Source organism: Etheostoma spectabile, chromosome 3, assembly GCF_008692095.1.
Source record: "Etheostoma spectabile isolate EspeVRDwgs_2016 chromosome 3, UIUC_Espe_1.0, whole genome shotgun sequence".
Classification (NCBI taxonomy): Eukaryota; Metazoa; Chordata; class Actinopteri; order Perciformes; family Percidae; genus Etheostoma; species Etheostoma spectabile.
The window spans coordinates 32043509-32058110 of record NC_045735.1 but is presented as its reverse complement, the minus strand read 5'-3'; the positions used below and the strand labels follow the sequence as shown (position 1 = coordinate 32058110).

Below are 14602 nucleotides of genomic sequence, written 5' to 3'. Positions count from 1 at the left end.
GAGAAATATTCTCATCAATTCAATGAGCTTCACCTGGAGGGCACGGGAGGTTCACACTTTTACTCCACGTTTTACCCACACTGTGGTGCCTCGACCAACTAGCAGTAGTTAGTTTAGTACAAGAACAACCCGTTCTCACTCCCAACTCGTAAAATCCTCCTTTAGCATCAGTATGGAAGTCAAAGGCGTAGCAGCAGCTCGAACGCTCGCTGTAAGATGACATAACAACAATGGTAGAGAGTCATCTTCTCAAAACTTGAAGATTAGCTGAAACATACTACCATATAGCTTGTAACTGGCACTATTTTCCCCAATTATTCAACAACACAGGTTGGCTTGTTACCTTTCTCTGACTTACAAAATGCATTCGGTCTGCCATGTTCCTCTTTTTTCTTTTACCTGCAGTTAAGGTCGGCACTTAAGGCACAGGGTGTCCCCTGGCAGTGGCCTTTGCCCATCCATCCTATTTGAGCACATTCTGCCCAATTAAAGTCAAGGTACATTTCTTTATATGTTCTGGGAGTGTTCTACTGTTGGTCAGTTCTGGAACAATATTGCATCTAAAATTACCGCCTTGATTAATGTTACTATGCCTGTTACTGTCAATGTTTTGATTATGAATGACCTGTCAGCCTTTCAGCTTTCTAAAGTTCAAAAACGTGCTGTTTGCTGGACTTACAGCTGCTAAGAAGATGATTGCAACCCATTGGAAGCCACCTCCTGACTTATCTGTTTGTTCATGGATCCTTTCTTTTTTGGATGTCATGTATATGGAACCTTCAAAGGTTCATGTGGGGGGAAGCCCAGGGGAAGACTTTGGAGACTTGGCACAGCATTGCTGAGTCCTTAGTTACTGTACGAAAGTGACTTTGATGAGTGGAGAGCAGTAAGAACACTTGGGCGACGCTTATGTGGTGGAATGACTTTACATTAAGGTGCTTTTATTGCATAAATTTGGATAAGTAGAACCATGCCATTTTATTGTGAAGTACCCGAATGTGTTCAGCATAGATGTTAATTTGGTCAATTTGTTATTATAGTTAATAGCGGTGCGTTTTTACTGCAGGGAAAAAGGGGCGTCCGAGTATGGCCAAGGGTAGCGCACGGCTAATTAACCGGTGTTAGATTCCTGTCGCCAACTCTCGTAAAGACAAAGCTAAGTAAATAGTAAAAAGATGTACTGATAGAAAGGTAAGAAGTTATACTGTAGTTAGTTTTACGCCCTTAAATTAACTGAAAACATTACCAGATCATTTCTATTTGTATTTAAACAGATATTTTGATGGAACGACGCACATTAGTACCACACAAATTAGTACTACGCAGCTAACAGTGATAGAGGGTATGGTTTAGTGAAAAACATCTAAACAGAATGACATTAAGTGTAACAGAATCTAATAGGAGCCCCAAGTTCTCCAAAACTGCCCTGTGACAGGGAAGAAGAAGAACTGAGAGCACAGACAGACAGTAAAGTTGTGGCCACTAAGCCTAAATATCAATGGAGTCCTCTACTGTGGCAGATAGTGTCCAGTGGGGAATTATACTGCATGGTTATTGGCCACTTAACCGCCATGAAGGACAATGGTCTTCCTTTTCAATTATACTGAATTAAATAAACACATGTCTCTCTCTCTCTCTCTCTTTCTCTCTCTCTAAGATTTCAATTCAAAGAGGCTTTATTAGAATGACCATATTGACACAGTATTGTTAAAGCACAAACTGGGAAACATTTAACACATTAACGTACAGTTGTACAGTAGAATGCAGACAATAAAACATATTACCATTTGCGCAAAAGCAACAATCATGTCAACAAAATATAACAATGAGAACAAAACTGATGGATATCAGCAACAACAGAAAAACAAGAATATAATAAGGCTCATTGAGTTTGTACTTGGTCAATGTAGTTCTTACTTCAATATCAGTAACTGTGGTCAGGTAGTTTTCCACACTGTACTGTCTCCTTAGGGCCAGATAACACTGCGTTTTGTTTTGTGTTTTTATTGTGTGTAGTTTTGTTTATGTCGTTATATTTTGGTTAACTCTAATTGGTTTGTTCTGAGACTGGTCCTGAGGCAGAACAGGGTCAGGGAGTGAACTGAGTGTCAGGACGCTTCTCTTTGCTCAGCTCTTGGTATTGCAGGGCTTTCTGCTGATGTTTTTTTTGTCGAAATGGGCCGAATTCTGGTAGGAATTAGGACCCCACACCTCACTACCATAGAGGAGAACTGGTTCTGTTACAGATACAAATAATGTGAGACAGACTTTAATTGGAATTTGAATGTAGATTTGACTAAAAAAGGCCCTGCATGCTTTCTCTCTCAGCTCCATTGTCACTGGGTTAAAACTTCCAGTGGAACTTATATTCAGTCCTAAATAATTTTAGTCAGTGGAGTTGTCTAATTTGTGTGTTCCTAATGAGAAGCTGTATGCATTTCCTGGAGATCTGGATGTTTTTTGAAAACTCATTGTCTTTGTCATTTAAGTGTTTTCTGCCAGTGCTCGGGTGTGGCAGTACTGCTCCAGCAGGTCCAGGTTCTGCTGTAAGCCATGTTCTGTAGGGGACAACAGAACCAGGTCATCTGCGTGGAGCAGGAACTTGATCTCAGAGTGTGACACCAGATGCTGCTGATTTCTCTAGGATGATTGCCAGTTGGTTAATAGAGATGTTGAATAGAGTGAGATGCCCTGTCTCACTGCACCTTTCTGACTGAAGAATGTTTTCACAGAGTTTTTGTTTTCACTTTTTTTGCCAAATTTAGAATTTAACTTATTGTTAGTGTACATTGATGTAATGATGTCATATTTTTTACCCTTACACCAGATTCAATAACTTTGCAGAATAGACCACTGTGCCAAATTGAATTACGTTGAATGTCTTTTTGAGCTATCAGGGTCTGTAGGCTATAAATATGATCTGAAGTGCGTCGTTTTGGTACGAATCCAATTTGACTTTTACTCAAGACATTGTGTTTTGTAAGGAAGTTTATGAGTCAGGAGTTTATAATGCCACAAAGAAGGTTCCCCAGATTACGGTTCACACAGCTGCCTCTGTAATTATTTGGGTCAAATTTACCTCGAGATTTGTATATTGGTGTGATGAGACCTTGATTCCAGATTTCAGGGAAGTAACCTACACTCAGAATAAAATGAAAGAGTTTAAGGATGGCCAATTTGAATTATGGGCTTGTGTATTTCAGCATTTTGTTCATGATGCCATCGAGCCCACTGGCTTTTTTTTATGTTTTAGTGGCCAGAATTTGTCTCTTAGTTCCTGTTCATTAATAAATGGAGTCGAGAGGATTCTGGTTGTCTTTTACAGCCGATTGTAGCTCATTCAATTTTGTCATTGTTTGGTTTTATTTGGGTCTGGGTTGATTGGTAATAGCTCATAGAGTGTTTCAAAATATTTTTCTATTTTTCACAGAATTGATTTGTGTTTATGGACTCCTCAATTAATGTTAGTTGTTTTTGTGTGTTGTGATTTTTTGATTATTAGTGTACGTTTGTAGTGTTTAAGTGAAGTTCTGAAGTCTTTACACTGGGTTCTGGTGCCTTAAAGAATTAATTTCAAAATACTTTTATAAATCACTAAAGGGTTTAGGGCCAAAATACATTTCTGATCTGCTACTACACTATGACCCCCCCAAGACCTCTCAAGTCATTTTGTACAGGTCTGCTTTCTGTCCCCAGAGTCAGAACTAAACAGGGGGAAGCAGGGTTAAGTTTCTATGCTCCTCATATCTGGAACAAACTTCCAGAAAACTGCAGGTCCGCTGCAACTCTCAGTTCTTTTAAATCAAGGCTGAAGACCTTTTTTATGTTGCCTTTCTTTAAATGATTGCTCATTTCAAGTTTTTTGTTGGAACTGTATGACAATCAGCAAGGGTAAGATCAAGGGTAAGATTAGACAGTGATTTGACTGTTCTGATGAACATTTCTAAACAATTAAGCGACAAAACAGGGGACATTTTTATCATTGTTGGCTGAAACAAATAATGAAGTGAACTGAGTAACTTAATGCGTTTTGGGGTATTTTTGTTAACAATTTGTGAGATTAGGGTTGTAGCCATTCTGGGGATATTTCTGCACAAGAAACAAATATCTGTTTGAGAATTTCTCCAACAGGGGTGTGACGTGGGTGTTATGGTAAAATCTACAAGAAACAGTTGGAGCTGTTCAGGATTTTGCAAAGTTTGGCGTGAGTAAACTAAGCCTTATAGTGACGACTATATTGTAGTGTAAAGAGAAGTATTTCCACTCTTGGCTGTGGGTAACCAGAGCACAAAGTCACATGATCCTGCGGGCCCGTGGGGATGGTAAAGACACGTGGTTCTGGCTGTATAGAATGTCTACTTTGGGTTTCCACAAAAAATGGAAAAATGCTATACATATAAAGCTGCCTTGCCCAAGTGTGGGACAGTAATCGTTTCTCTGTGCTTTTGTCTAGTTTCTTTACATTCTTTGTCAAACAAATTATAATCTTTGGTTAAAGTTGTCAACAATCAACATACTCAACATATGGAAAATAAGCAGGTGTTTGATCTCCCCCAGGTCTGCAGGGCTGCCATCAGCATTGCTCCTCTGCCCCAGGTGCTGGGTGTGGTGTTGGGCTGGACCAACAGGGTGGGGTCCAGGTTGAGACCTAGGGAATATGGGTGGGGTGGGTCTCTGTTGGGCTGGGGCTCCTCTGGTCCTGGGGTGGCTGCCTTTGCATGAGAAGGTGGAGGGTGGTGGGGGCTGGGTCTGTGAGGTGGTGACAGCTGCAGGCTGGCTGGGTGGAAGCTGCTCCATCTGTTGCTCCATCTGTTGTGGGTTGCTTCCTAAAGCCACATCTTTTAATGTCTTTACGAAAGTGTTGACGGTATCTTTGCAGAGGTGAACATTACTGTAAAGGCTGTGAATGTTAAGGGTAGAGTGGTGGACATTTGGCATGAGATTTCAGCATTTATGATGTTGGGTTGGAAGTCTCTTTGTGGGAGGATGGTAGAGATTATGATGAGGGGAAGGTCTGTGTAGCCCTCTGTGCTATTCTCTTCACAGACTCTGCTACCTTCTCCTGCTGTGGTCTCAGGTCATTCGTATCTGTTTGAATGATAATGTGGCTAAGCTGACCGAGGGTGGGCTCAGTGAGCAGCTGGAGGGTATTGTCAGTCCTGGGGCAGTGGATTTTGGTTACTTTGTGTCCAGGGAAAAGCTGGTCTTTTTCACAAATTTCCCATTGGAATCTATAAGGATAATGATCTCAACATCACTGGTTTTCTTTTGCTCGCAAGAGATCCCAGTGTCGTTGGTAGTGACCTCTCTGTATGGGTCAGTGGTGGACAGGGTGGGCATTACTGCAGGTTGTTGTAATGGTATTGTGTTAGTTAGGCTGGAGGTATTTGGCTGTGGTTCAGGTTGAGGGGGGCTGTTGATGGTGATGGAGGATTGTGGTTTGTGTTGGCAGGCTATCAGACTGTGGCGCTGCTCCTTGAGGCTGAGGATGGTTTCTCTCTCAGGTGCAGTTCCTCTCTTTCAGCAGTGAGCTCTGTTCTCAGAGCTTCTCTGTGCTGCCTCACCTGGCTGAACTTGTTCCTTAGTTGTTATGTGGATTCACTGGATGTCTGTTTGGAGAGCAGTAGCTCCTTTGGTTCCACCAGCTCTACTTCTTGCAGAGACAGACTCTCTCATCTGGCACAATGCTATCCAGTTGACTGTTGTGCCCTTAATGATCTCCTAAGGACTGTTCTTCTTCTCATCGCCTGGTGGCTGCGCTGTGTGGTTGATGTTGCTCTTCTCCTCACTTCTGATCTTGTCTTGTCTCTGTTTCTCATTCTCTGCCAGAGCCCTTCGATGGTGTTGAAATCCCCTTGGACAGAGCTGAAACTGGCCTCGTTGCCTTGAAACATGGCAATGACATGGCCCTATTGTGGTAGATATTGACAGTAAGAGGTTGGCTACCCTTGTCTCCCACTGCACATGTCTGTCTTTTTATGATGGTCATGGTGGGCACAGATAGCTTCATGCCAAGTATCGATATTGTCTGTGTACGCTAATAGGTTAATTCTTTCTCCTGTGTGGCATTCATCTGCAGTAAAAGCCTCTGGGTTTTCTCTAAGTTTGTTGTGTTTGTAGGCTTTCTTGTTCACTTTTAACTTCTTTTTAGTAGCCAATCGCAAGGAGGCAGGGCTTTCCCCTGGGAAATTGCAACAACGTTGTCACTGCCCGAGTGAGTCAAGTGCAGATGTGAGTAGCGGATGCTCAGATTTAAACGGTTTACGGCATAACGTGTTATACTAAATTTTGTTGTTGTTTGATTGCCTGTTAGCTCAAAACGCCATTCACCTGACAGCCTTTATTACGTTTGATGCTAACTTGTTGCCAGCACTGAACAAACTTAATTAAGTAGGTCCATTTTTACTGTATTGACATTACAGAAGTCTCTCGTCAGCATCTTGTAAACTACTTGTCGCAAAGTGACGCATGCGCAACTCCCATCTGCACTCGACTCGCATCGGGCAGTGATATTTGTTTCAGTTCTTAACTGCCGCTCTGCTGCCGACTCCGCTGATTCTTACCAGGCTATATTAAGTTAGCACAGAGCAAGCCAAGTTTCTTGAGGTAGAAATTTGAAGCGAAACTATTGTGGGTATGAAGGAAGCTCACCTTACTAATGTACTACAGCTTCTCTTGAGTGGGAAGGAGACGGTGCTAGCCTTTGGTGTTTTTTTCTTTGTTTTGGAGCCTTTTTGTCCTTAGCTTAGCATATCCTTCTTGCTCCTGTTCTTCTATTTTTCATGATGATTTTCTTCCAAAAAGTCTTCTTCTCACAGTTTTCCTCTTTTTAAGGTTTGAAAATGTGGTAAAAGACCTTTTTAGAAGACTCCTTAGCCTCAACACCTGGCTTCAGACTACCTGCAACCTTTACAATGTAGGGTTCATTGACAATTTTGATCTGTTTTGGGAACGTGGCTTTTTGTTTAGAAGGGATAGAATTCATCCTAACGCACAGGGCAGCCAGATGCTTTGTGGAAATATGCAGCATGCCCTGCAAACGCAGAGGAATAACTGACGTTTCACAGTCTGAAAAACACATGCTCAAACACAATTCCCAGATGCACTCTTCCATAACCTCCTCCTCCTCTACAATTAACACTACTTGTCCACAAAACAGTTACATCCTTCCAGTTATTATTAGAAACAGACCACAAAGTGGTGAAGCAGCAATACAATAAACACTCAACTGCTAACAGTCAACTTATCACTCATTCCCCTACAGCCTGCCACAAAAAACGACGCAGATAATTTTCTTAACACACAATCACAATCACAATCATTTTTAATCAATGATTTTATTATTCAATCTTGATTTTATGTTTTTAACTGAACCCTGGCTGGATCTGAATAGCAGCACTGCTGTTCTCATTGAGTCAGCCCCCACTGGCTTCCGTTTTATGAGTGAAAATAGAGTTAATACGAGAGGAGGTGGGCTCGCTATTTTGATCAAAGACTGTATAATTGCTGCTGGTGACTTCAACAGTCACGTCGACAACCCTGAAGATAGAAGTGCAAAGGAACTGTACTGTATCTTTGATGGCTTTGATAATGAATAACTCAACATGTGACTACGGCCACACACAACAAGGGTTACATCTTTTACTTAATTATCTCTAAAGGTCTGAACATTTCCCAAGTTGTGGTGAATGATGTTGCTCTCTCTGACATTCCTGTGTTTTTTAACAGCTCTATATCTGTTAACAAAGTTGTTTAAACAGAGGTAATTACAAAAGGATACATCACTGAAAGGATGAGGGAAAAATTCATTCAGTTTTTCTATTCCACATCCTCAGTAACTGAGCTTGTAGATCATTTCAATTGTAGAATATTAACTGTTATTGACACCATTGCTCCCCTTAAGGTCAAAACTATCTCTGGCAAGAAAGAAAATCTCCATGCAGAAATGTCACACCTGTAAGATCCAAAAAAAAGAGAGTGTCGACAAGTGGAATGCAGGTGGCAAAAAACTAATCTCCAGGTCCATTATGACAACTACAAAGAGAGACTTCACATTTACAATTTGGAATTGAGGAATGCAAGGCGGTCGTTCTTCTGAGATTATTTCTAAAAACACTAATAATTCACATGCTTTGTTTGCTACTGTTGTATTAACAAACCCTCCAGTACCAGTAGTATCTATAATTTTAGCCACCAAATCCTGCAATCCTTCAGTGAAAAATTCAGAAAATTAGACTAACAGTCAGTGCCTCCATATCGAGGACAGGATATGTGTGTCTAACAAATAACCAAATTAACCTGGTATATATTATACAACATCTGAAAACCTCTTCCTGTTAACTTGATATTTTACCAACTGGCTTTTTCAAAAATGTTTCGAATTGTTTGGCCTCAGGTCTTTTGCAGATTTTAAACATGTCTCTTCAAGCAGGTATCTTCCCACAGGTCTTTAAAACTGCAGTAATCAAGAATTGAGGATTGTATGAGATTGACAATCAACTGGACTTCACCGGAAACAGGAAATTTCTGTCACTTTACAGCAGTCAGATTCACTGTGTTCACTCAGAATGAATAACTGCACATGGGTAGGCACTGGTAATGACATTTTGAATAGGTTTAGAGGCTAAAACAACATTTAAAACTTGCCCTGTTCAAGTCTGTTGGGTGGTAACTCTAGCAGAAGGATAACACGGTGTAGGCAGCACTGGTTGTTTTAATTTTTCCCTCTACTGACACATTCCAAATTTTAAAAAAACAGAGCTACGTGTTGAAATCGACCAGAATTCTCCTGCAAGCTAATTCTCCTTTGGCTAACAGTCAACAATGTGGAGCCTGTTCGCTTCTGGGCTCCATCATCTCCCAGGACCTCAAATGGGGGCTGAACATAAGCTCTCTCATCAAAAAAGCCCAGCAGAGGATGTACTTCCTGTGGCAATAAAAGCAATTCAACTTGTCAAAGACTATGATGGTGCACTTCTACACTGCCATCATCAAGTCCATCCTCACCTGCTCCATCACCCTCTGGTACGCTACTGCCACTGCTAAGGACAAAGGCAGACTGCAGCATATCATCCACTTTGCTGAGAAGGTGATTGGCTGCAATCTGCCATCTCTCCAGGACCTGTACACCTCCAGGACACTGAGTCGGGTAATAAAGACTGTAGCCAATCCCTGTCACCGCATACACACACTGTTGGAACCCTTCTCTTCTGGCAGGAGGCTGCAGTTCATCAGGACCAAAAATTCACCCCAAAAAAAACAAGGCCCTACAAGGCCTCAGACCCCACTGATACTTAACCACCTACACCACCACCCCTCAAACCCCTAGTCACTACACTTTGCACTAACCTCCATCCTGGACTATACATCTGCCCATTGCACACAGTGCTAAAACTACTTAAACAGCTATTTTGCATAAATTTGTCTCTGTTTCTGTAATTGTTGTTTTTTCTTATTAATGTTTAATATGTTTGTTTGTGTATGCATGCACCAATCACCAAGGCAAATTCCATGTAAAGTAACTGCGGCATTAAACTCCAATCTGATTCTTATTGATGCTCAGCTAAAAAATATACCCAGACTGAATGTGAATTGAGATGTTATCATTTGGACTTTATTGCTCTCGCTAGCATTCTACTGGCTCTACTGGCTCTGATGCTACAGTGCTGAACATCAAAACCTTGAAACAAGTTTGGTCTTGGGACACAATAGCCAGTGTCAAAGATGAGCCCTTCAATTTATGTATTATGTGAATTCACAAGGGTATTAGGAACTGATTGGCGTATAGTTTCATGAAATGTTATCTTCTGACAGAAAAATAATAATCTAAACGGGAGGTAAATGTCCCTGTTGACCTCAAAATCCAAAGCCTTTTTATCTTGTCATACAATTGAGGTAACATAAGCTGGTTTTATCCGAATTGGTTGTGACTATGAAAGCATGTTTAACGTTTCAGGATATCTATGACATATTTCTGGTGAAATTCTTATAAAATCTAAACATATGGTAGGTAAAAGGGAGATGAGCATAGTGGAACTGCATTTTTCAAATACACAGTTAATTGCTCTCCTGTCAGAGCAGCTGCTATGTAAGCTGTATATCTCTGCATTGCTGGCCCAGAAACGGCTGGAGAACTATTGTTGATGAAAAACTAAAATGCTTTTTGAGACTATCCATCTGACATTAGGCCAACACCATGCTCAGTGTTTTAACAGTTTAAACTAGGACATTGATTTAAACACAAATGGACAATGTTGAAATGGGTCCAGAGCCATTACACCCACAGGGACAACACAGTGTCTATATAAATAAAAACTAAGCCAGGCATAGGTCAAACACACACTATTGATTATGGTGTCAGCATGTCGCCATGCTAGGAAGGAAATACATTTAAACATGTCCAGAGTTGGTATTGTCAGTCATGGACGTCACACAGAGACGACTGGAGAGCTATTGTTGGTGAAAAAATGTAAATGCTAATCCATCTGGCAGTAGGCCAATGCGAGAACACACACACACACACACACACACACACACACACACACACACACACACACACACCACACACACACACACACACACACACCACACACACACACACTTTTGTGTTTTCCTGAAAAGTTACACTTATTCACCACCATACGTTGTGAAATGAAAAATAGAGTCAACATTACAAGGTGAAAAATTTGTATTTGCAAATAGATTTTTTACTAAACTTTGCTTTCGTCAAAGAATCCTCCATTTGCAGCAATTACAGCATGCAGACCTTTGGCATTCTAGCTGTTAATTTGTTGAGGTAATCTGGAGAAATTTTACCCCACGCTTCCAGAAGCAGCTCCCACAAGTTGGATTGGTTGGATGGGCACTTCTTGCGTACCATACGGTCAAGCTGCTCCCACAACAGCTCAATGGGGTTCAGATCTGGTGACTGCGCTGGCCACTCCATTACGATAGAATACCAGCTGCCTGCTTCTGCTCTAAATAGTTCTTGCACAATTTGGAGGTGTGTTTAGGGTCATTGTCCTGTTGTAGGATGAAATTGGCTCCAATCAAGCGCTGTCCACTGGGTATGGCATGGCGTTGCAAAATGGAGTGATAGCCTTCCTTATTCAGAATCCCTTTAACCCTGTACAAATCTCCCACCTTACCAGCACCAAAGCAACCCCAGACCATCATATTACCTCCACCATGCTTAACAGATGGCGTCAGGCATTCTTCCAGCATCTTTCATTTGGTCTGGTCTCACAAACGTTCTTCTTTGTGATCCAAACATCTCAAACTTGGATTCATCGTCCACAACACTTTTTCCAGTCTTCCTCTGTCCAATGTCTGTGTTCTTTTGCCCATCTTAATCTTTTTCTTTTATTGGCCAGTCTCACTTCTTTTTCTACTCTGGTTGAGCCTGTTTGTGCTGTCCTCTGAAGGGAGTAGACACACCGTGTAGGAAATCTTCAATTTCTTAGCAAGTCTCGCATGGAATAGCCTTCATTCTAAGGACAAGAATAGACTGTCGAGTTTCAGATGAAAGTTCCTTTTTCTGGGCATTTTGAGCGTTTAATTGACCCCACAAATGTGATGCTCCAGAAATCAATCTGCTCAAAGGAGGGTCAGTTTTGTAGCTTCTGTATGACCTAAACTGTTTTCAGATGTGTGAACGTGATTGCACAAGGGTTTTCTAATCATCAACTAGCCTTGAGCCAATGAGCAAAACATTGTACCATTAGAACACTGGAGTGATAGTTGCTGGAAATGGGCCTCTATACACCTATGTAGAGTATTGCACCAAAAAACCAGACATTTGCAGCTAGAATAGTCATTTACCACATTAGCAATGTATAGAGTGTATTTCTTCAAAGTTAAGACTAGTTTAAAGTTATCTTCATTGAAAAGTACAGTGCTTTTCCTTCAAAAATAAGGACATTTCAATGTGACCCCAAACTTTTGAACGTAGTGTATATATAATATATATATAAATATATATAATTTATATAATATATATATATATATATATATATGCTACAAAATAAAGGCTTTTTTCTTTGTGTCAACACATGCACATCAGACCACAAAGCCTAGACCATGTCCAAACCAGCGATATATTCCTTTCTATAGACAGCAGTCAGCCCGTGCACACATGGTATCAAATATCAATATAACACCCAGAAAACAGGGCAAGACTCAGACAATTAAACAAAAGTGACGCGTCAATAAATGAAAAGAGCAATGGACACCGCATGATCAACAAGCATTATTAAGCCACTTAAATTAAATAGCCTGACAATTCTCATAGATTTAATAGTAGAAAAAAACATCATCCACCAAATAGACAGCACAGAGATGTATAAACAATATAAATCTGATGCGGCTGCAGCCACAAATACAAATATTACAGCATCACGCGCTAAGTTACCTTGCAAGGTCGACGTCCACTCAGTCCCTCTGTCCCACTAGAACCAGTCCACTCAGTACCTCTGTCCCACTATAACCAGTCCACTCAGTCCCTCTGTCCCACTATAACCAGTCCACTCAGTCTCTCTGTCCCAGTATAACCAGTCCACTCAGTCTCTCTGTCCCACTATAACCAGTCCACTCAGCCTCTCTGTCCCACTATAACCAGTCCACTCAGTCTCTCTGTCCCAGTATAACCAGTCCACTCAGCCTCTCTGTCCCAGTATAACCAGACCACTCAGTCTCTCTGTCCCACTATAACCAGTCCACTCAGTCTTTCTGTCACACCAATGAGGTTTAACCATGTTTCCAGTTAATTTAAATAGCTCACGTTTCTGTATTGTGTGAACAATTAACTTCATTTTATATTGTATATTGTATTTTCTTTTGCGGAATGTTCCACCAAAAAAATGTCCTTCCTGAGACTATTTAGCATAGCCTCTGTCGCTGCGTCCGGAGCTTTTAAATAAATGTCAACAACCCAGAGCATTCTATTTTCTCCTATTCTAGTTGTGGACCTTACACCACAGCGCTGTGGAGGAAGGTCTGACAATGCTAGACTTGACTTGACTTGAGGCTTCCCATGCCTCCAGCCAAGGAGGTCTCCTATGAAAACCAGAAGTTTTCCTTGAATACAAATCCGACAGTCTCGTTATTAGCATTGACAGCATGAATTTCAAAAGTGATATCATACTTGTGTATGTAACTGGCATTTCAGCCAAGATAACTGCTATGGTTGAGACATCAGGCTTGCTGGGGAATATCAAGAGACCATCATATGCTGAATGTATGAATGTTGCTCTTACCTGGACCTCAACACCATAGCCCATATAGACAGTGATGATGTAGCTGCAGTCAATGGTGGAGTGAAGAGCAGAGCTGGACTGTGGTGGAGCCTCTATGTATCCTTCTGGCCCAGTCAGGTTCAGTTGGCAGGAATCTGCAGGGACCAAAAGAACAGCAGCATGGAAATGATTCGGATGGACACACACACACACACACACACACACAAAACCTCTTAGCTATTAACTTATTTAAACCATGATCTTTCCCTAAGCTTAAACATATCAATTTAGTTGTTGCAATGATCACATGTGTCCTTTTGTAGTGCACAGATAAACATTCTATTTTGTTGTTAGAGTAAGATATAATACCTTGTTGGGCTACACTCAGGCCAAAAGGTTAACTTTTGACACAAAGTAGCTGAACCTAATTATGGTCTTGGCTAAAAGCCTAAAGCCAAATTTCACATTTTAATCTATTCCAATATGACTATTAGGAACAACAGAAATGTCAGTATGTCATTAATAAGAACTATTTCAATTTTTGGGTGTTACTACCACTATTAGGGAATTGGTATCAAATGGAAAATTTTGCTTTTTTCAACCTGAACCCTATTTTCCTCATGGGAACAACGATCTTGGAAATTTGTCCAGTATTAAGTGTGAACGCAGTAACCAGCAGCCACCGACCGGGCTGCTATGTACAGATGGGCTCAAAAGTTTGGGCACCCCAGGTAAAAAGTTGTATTAATGTGCATGAATAAGCCAAAAAAAGATGGACAAATCTCCGAAAGGCATCAAATGACAGATTAGACATTTGTATAATATGTCACCAAAATTTAGATTTTATTTCCATCATTTAAGCTTTCAAAATAAAACAAAAAAACGGCGTCTGCAAAAGTTTGGGAACCCTGCAGAGTTAATACCTTGAACTGCCTTCTTTGGCAAGTATCACAGCTTGAAAACGCTTCTTGTAGCCAGCCAAGAGTCTTTTAATTCTTGTTTGAGGTATCTTCGCACATTTGTCCTTACAAAAATCTGCAGTTCTTTGAGATTTCTGGGCTGTCTGTCACGAACTGCTCTTTAAGGTCTAGCCATAGATTTTCAATTATGTTGAGATCAGGCGATTGCAAAGGCGATGGCAAAAACCTTCAGTTTACGCCTCTTGATGTAATCCATCGTGGATTTTGAGGTGTGTTTAGGATCATTATCCATTTGTAAAAGCCATCCTCTCTTTGACTTTAGCTTTTTCACAGATGGCATCAAGTTATCGTCCAAAATTTGCTGACATTGTATTGAGTCCGTTATTCCTTCTACTCGTGAAATGTTCCCTGTGCCACTGGCTGCAATACAACCCCAAAGCATGATTGATC

The 14602-nt window shown here is 40.9% G+C and overlaps 1 protein-coding gene and 1 long non-coding RNA gene across 2 annotated transcripts in view; one reads left to right on the top strand and one right to left on the bottom strand.

Moving 5' to 3' along the window:
• The window catches only part of LOC116676769 (uncharacterized), a 614404-nt gene that overhangs the window by 255096 nt on the left and 344706 nt on the right, over positions 1–14602 (top strand). The gene's annotated exons all lie outside the window — the stretch shown is intronic.
• LOC116676607 (seizure protein 6-like) overlaps positions 1–14602 on the bottom strand; it is a 317474-nt gene that overhangs the window by 216142 nt on the left and 86730 nt on the right. Inside the window, 1 exon segment of the mRNA XM_032507601.1 lies at positions 13254–13387. Coding sequence (XP_032363492.1) covers positions 13254–13387 — 134 coding nt within the window.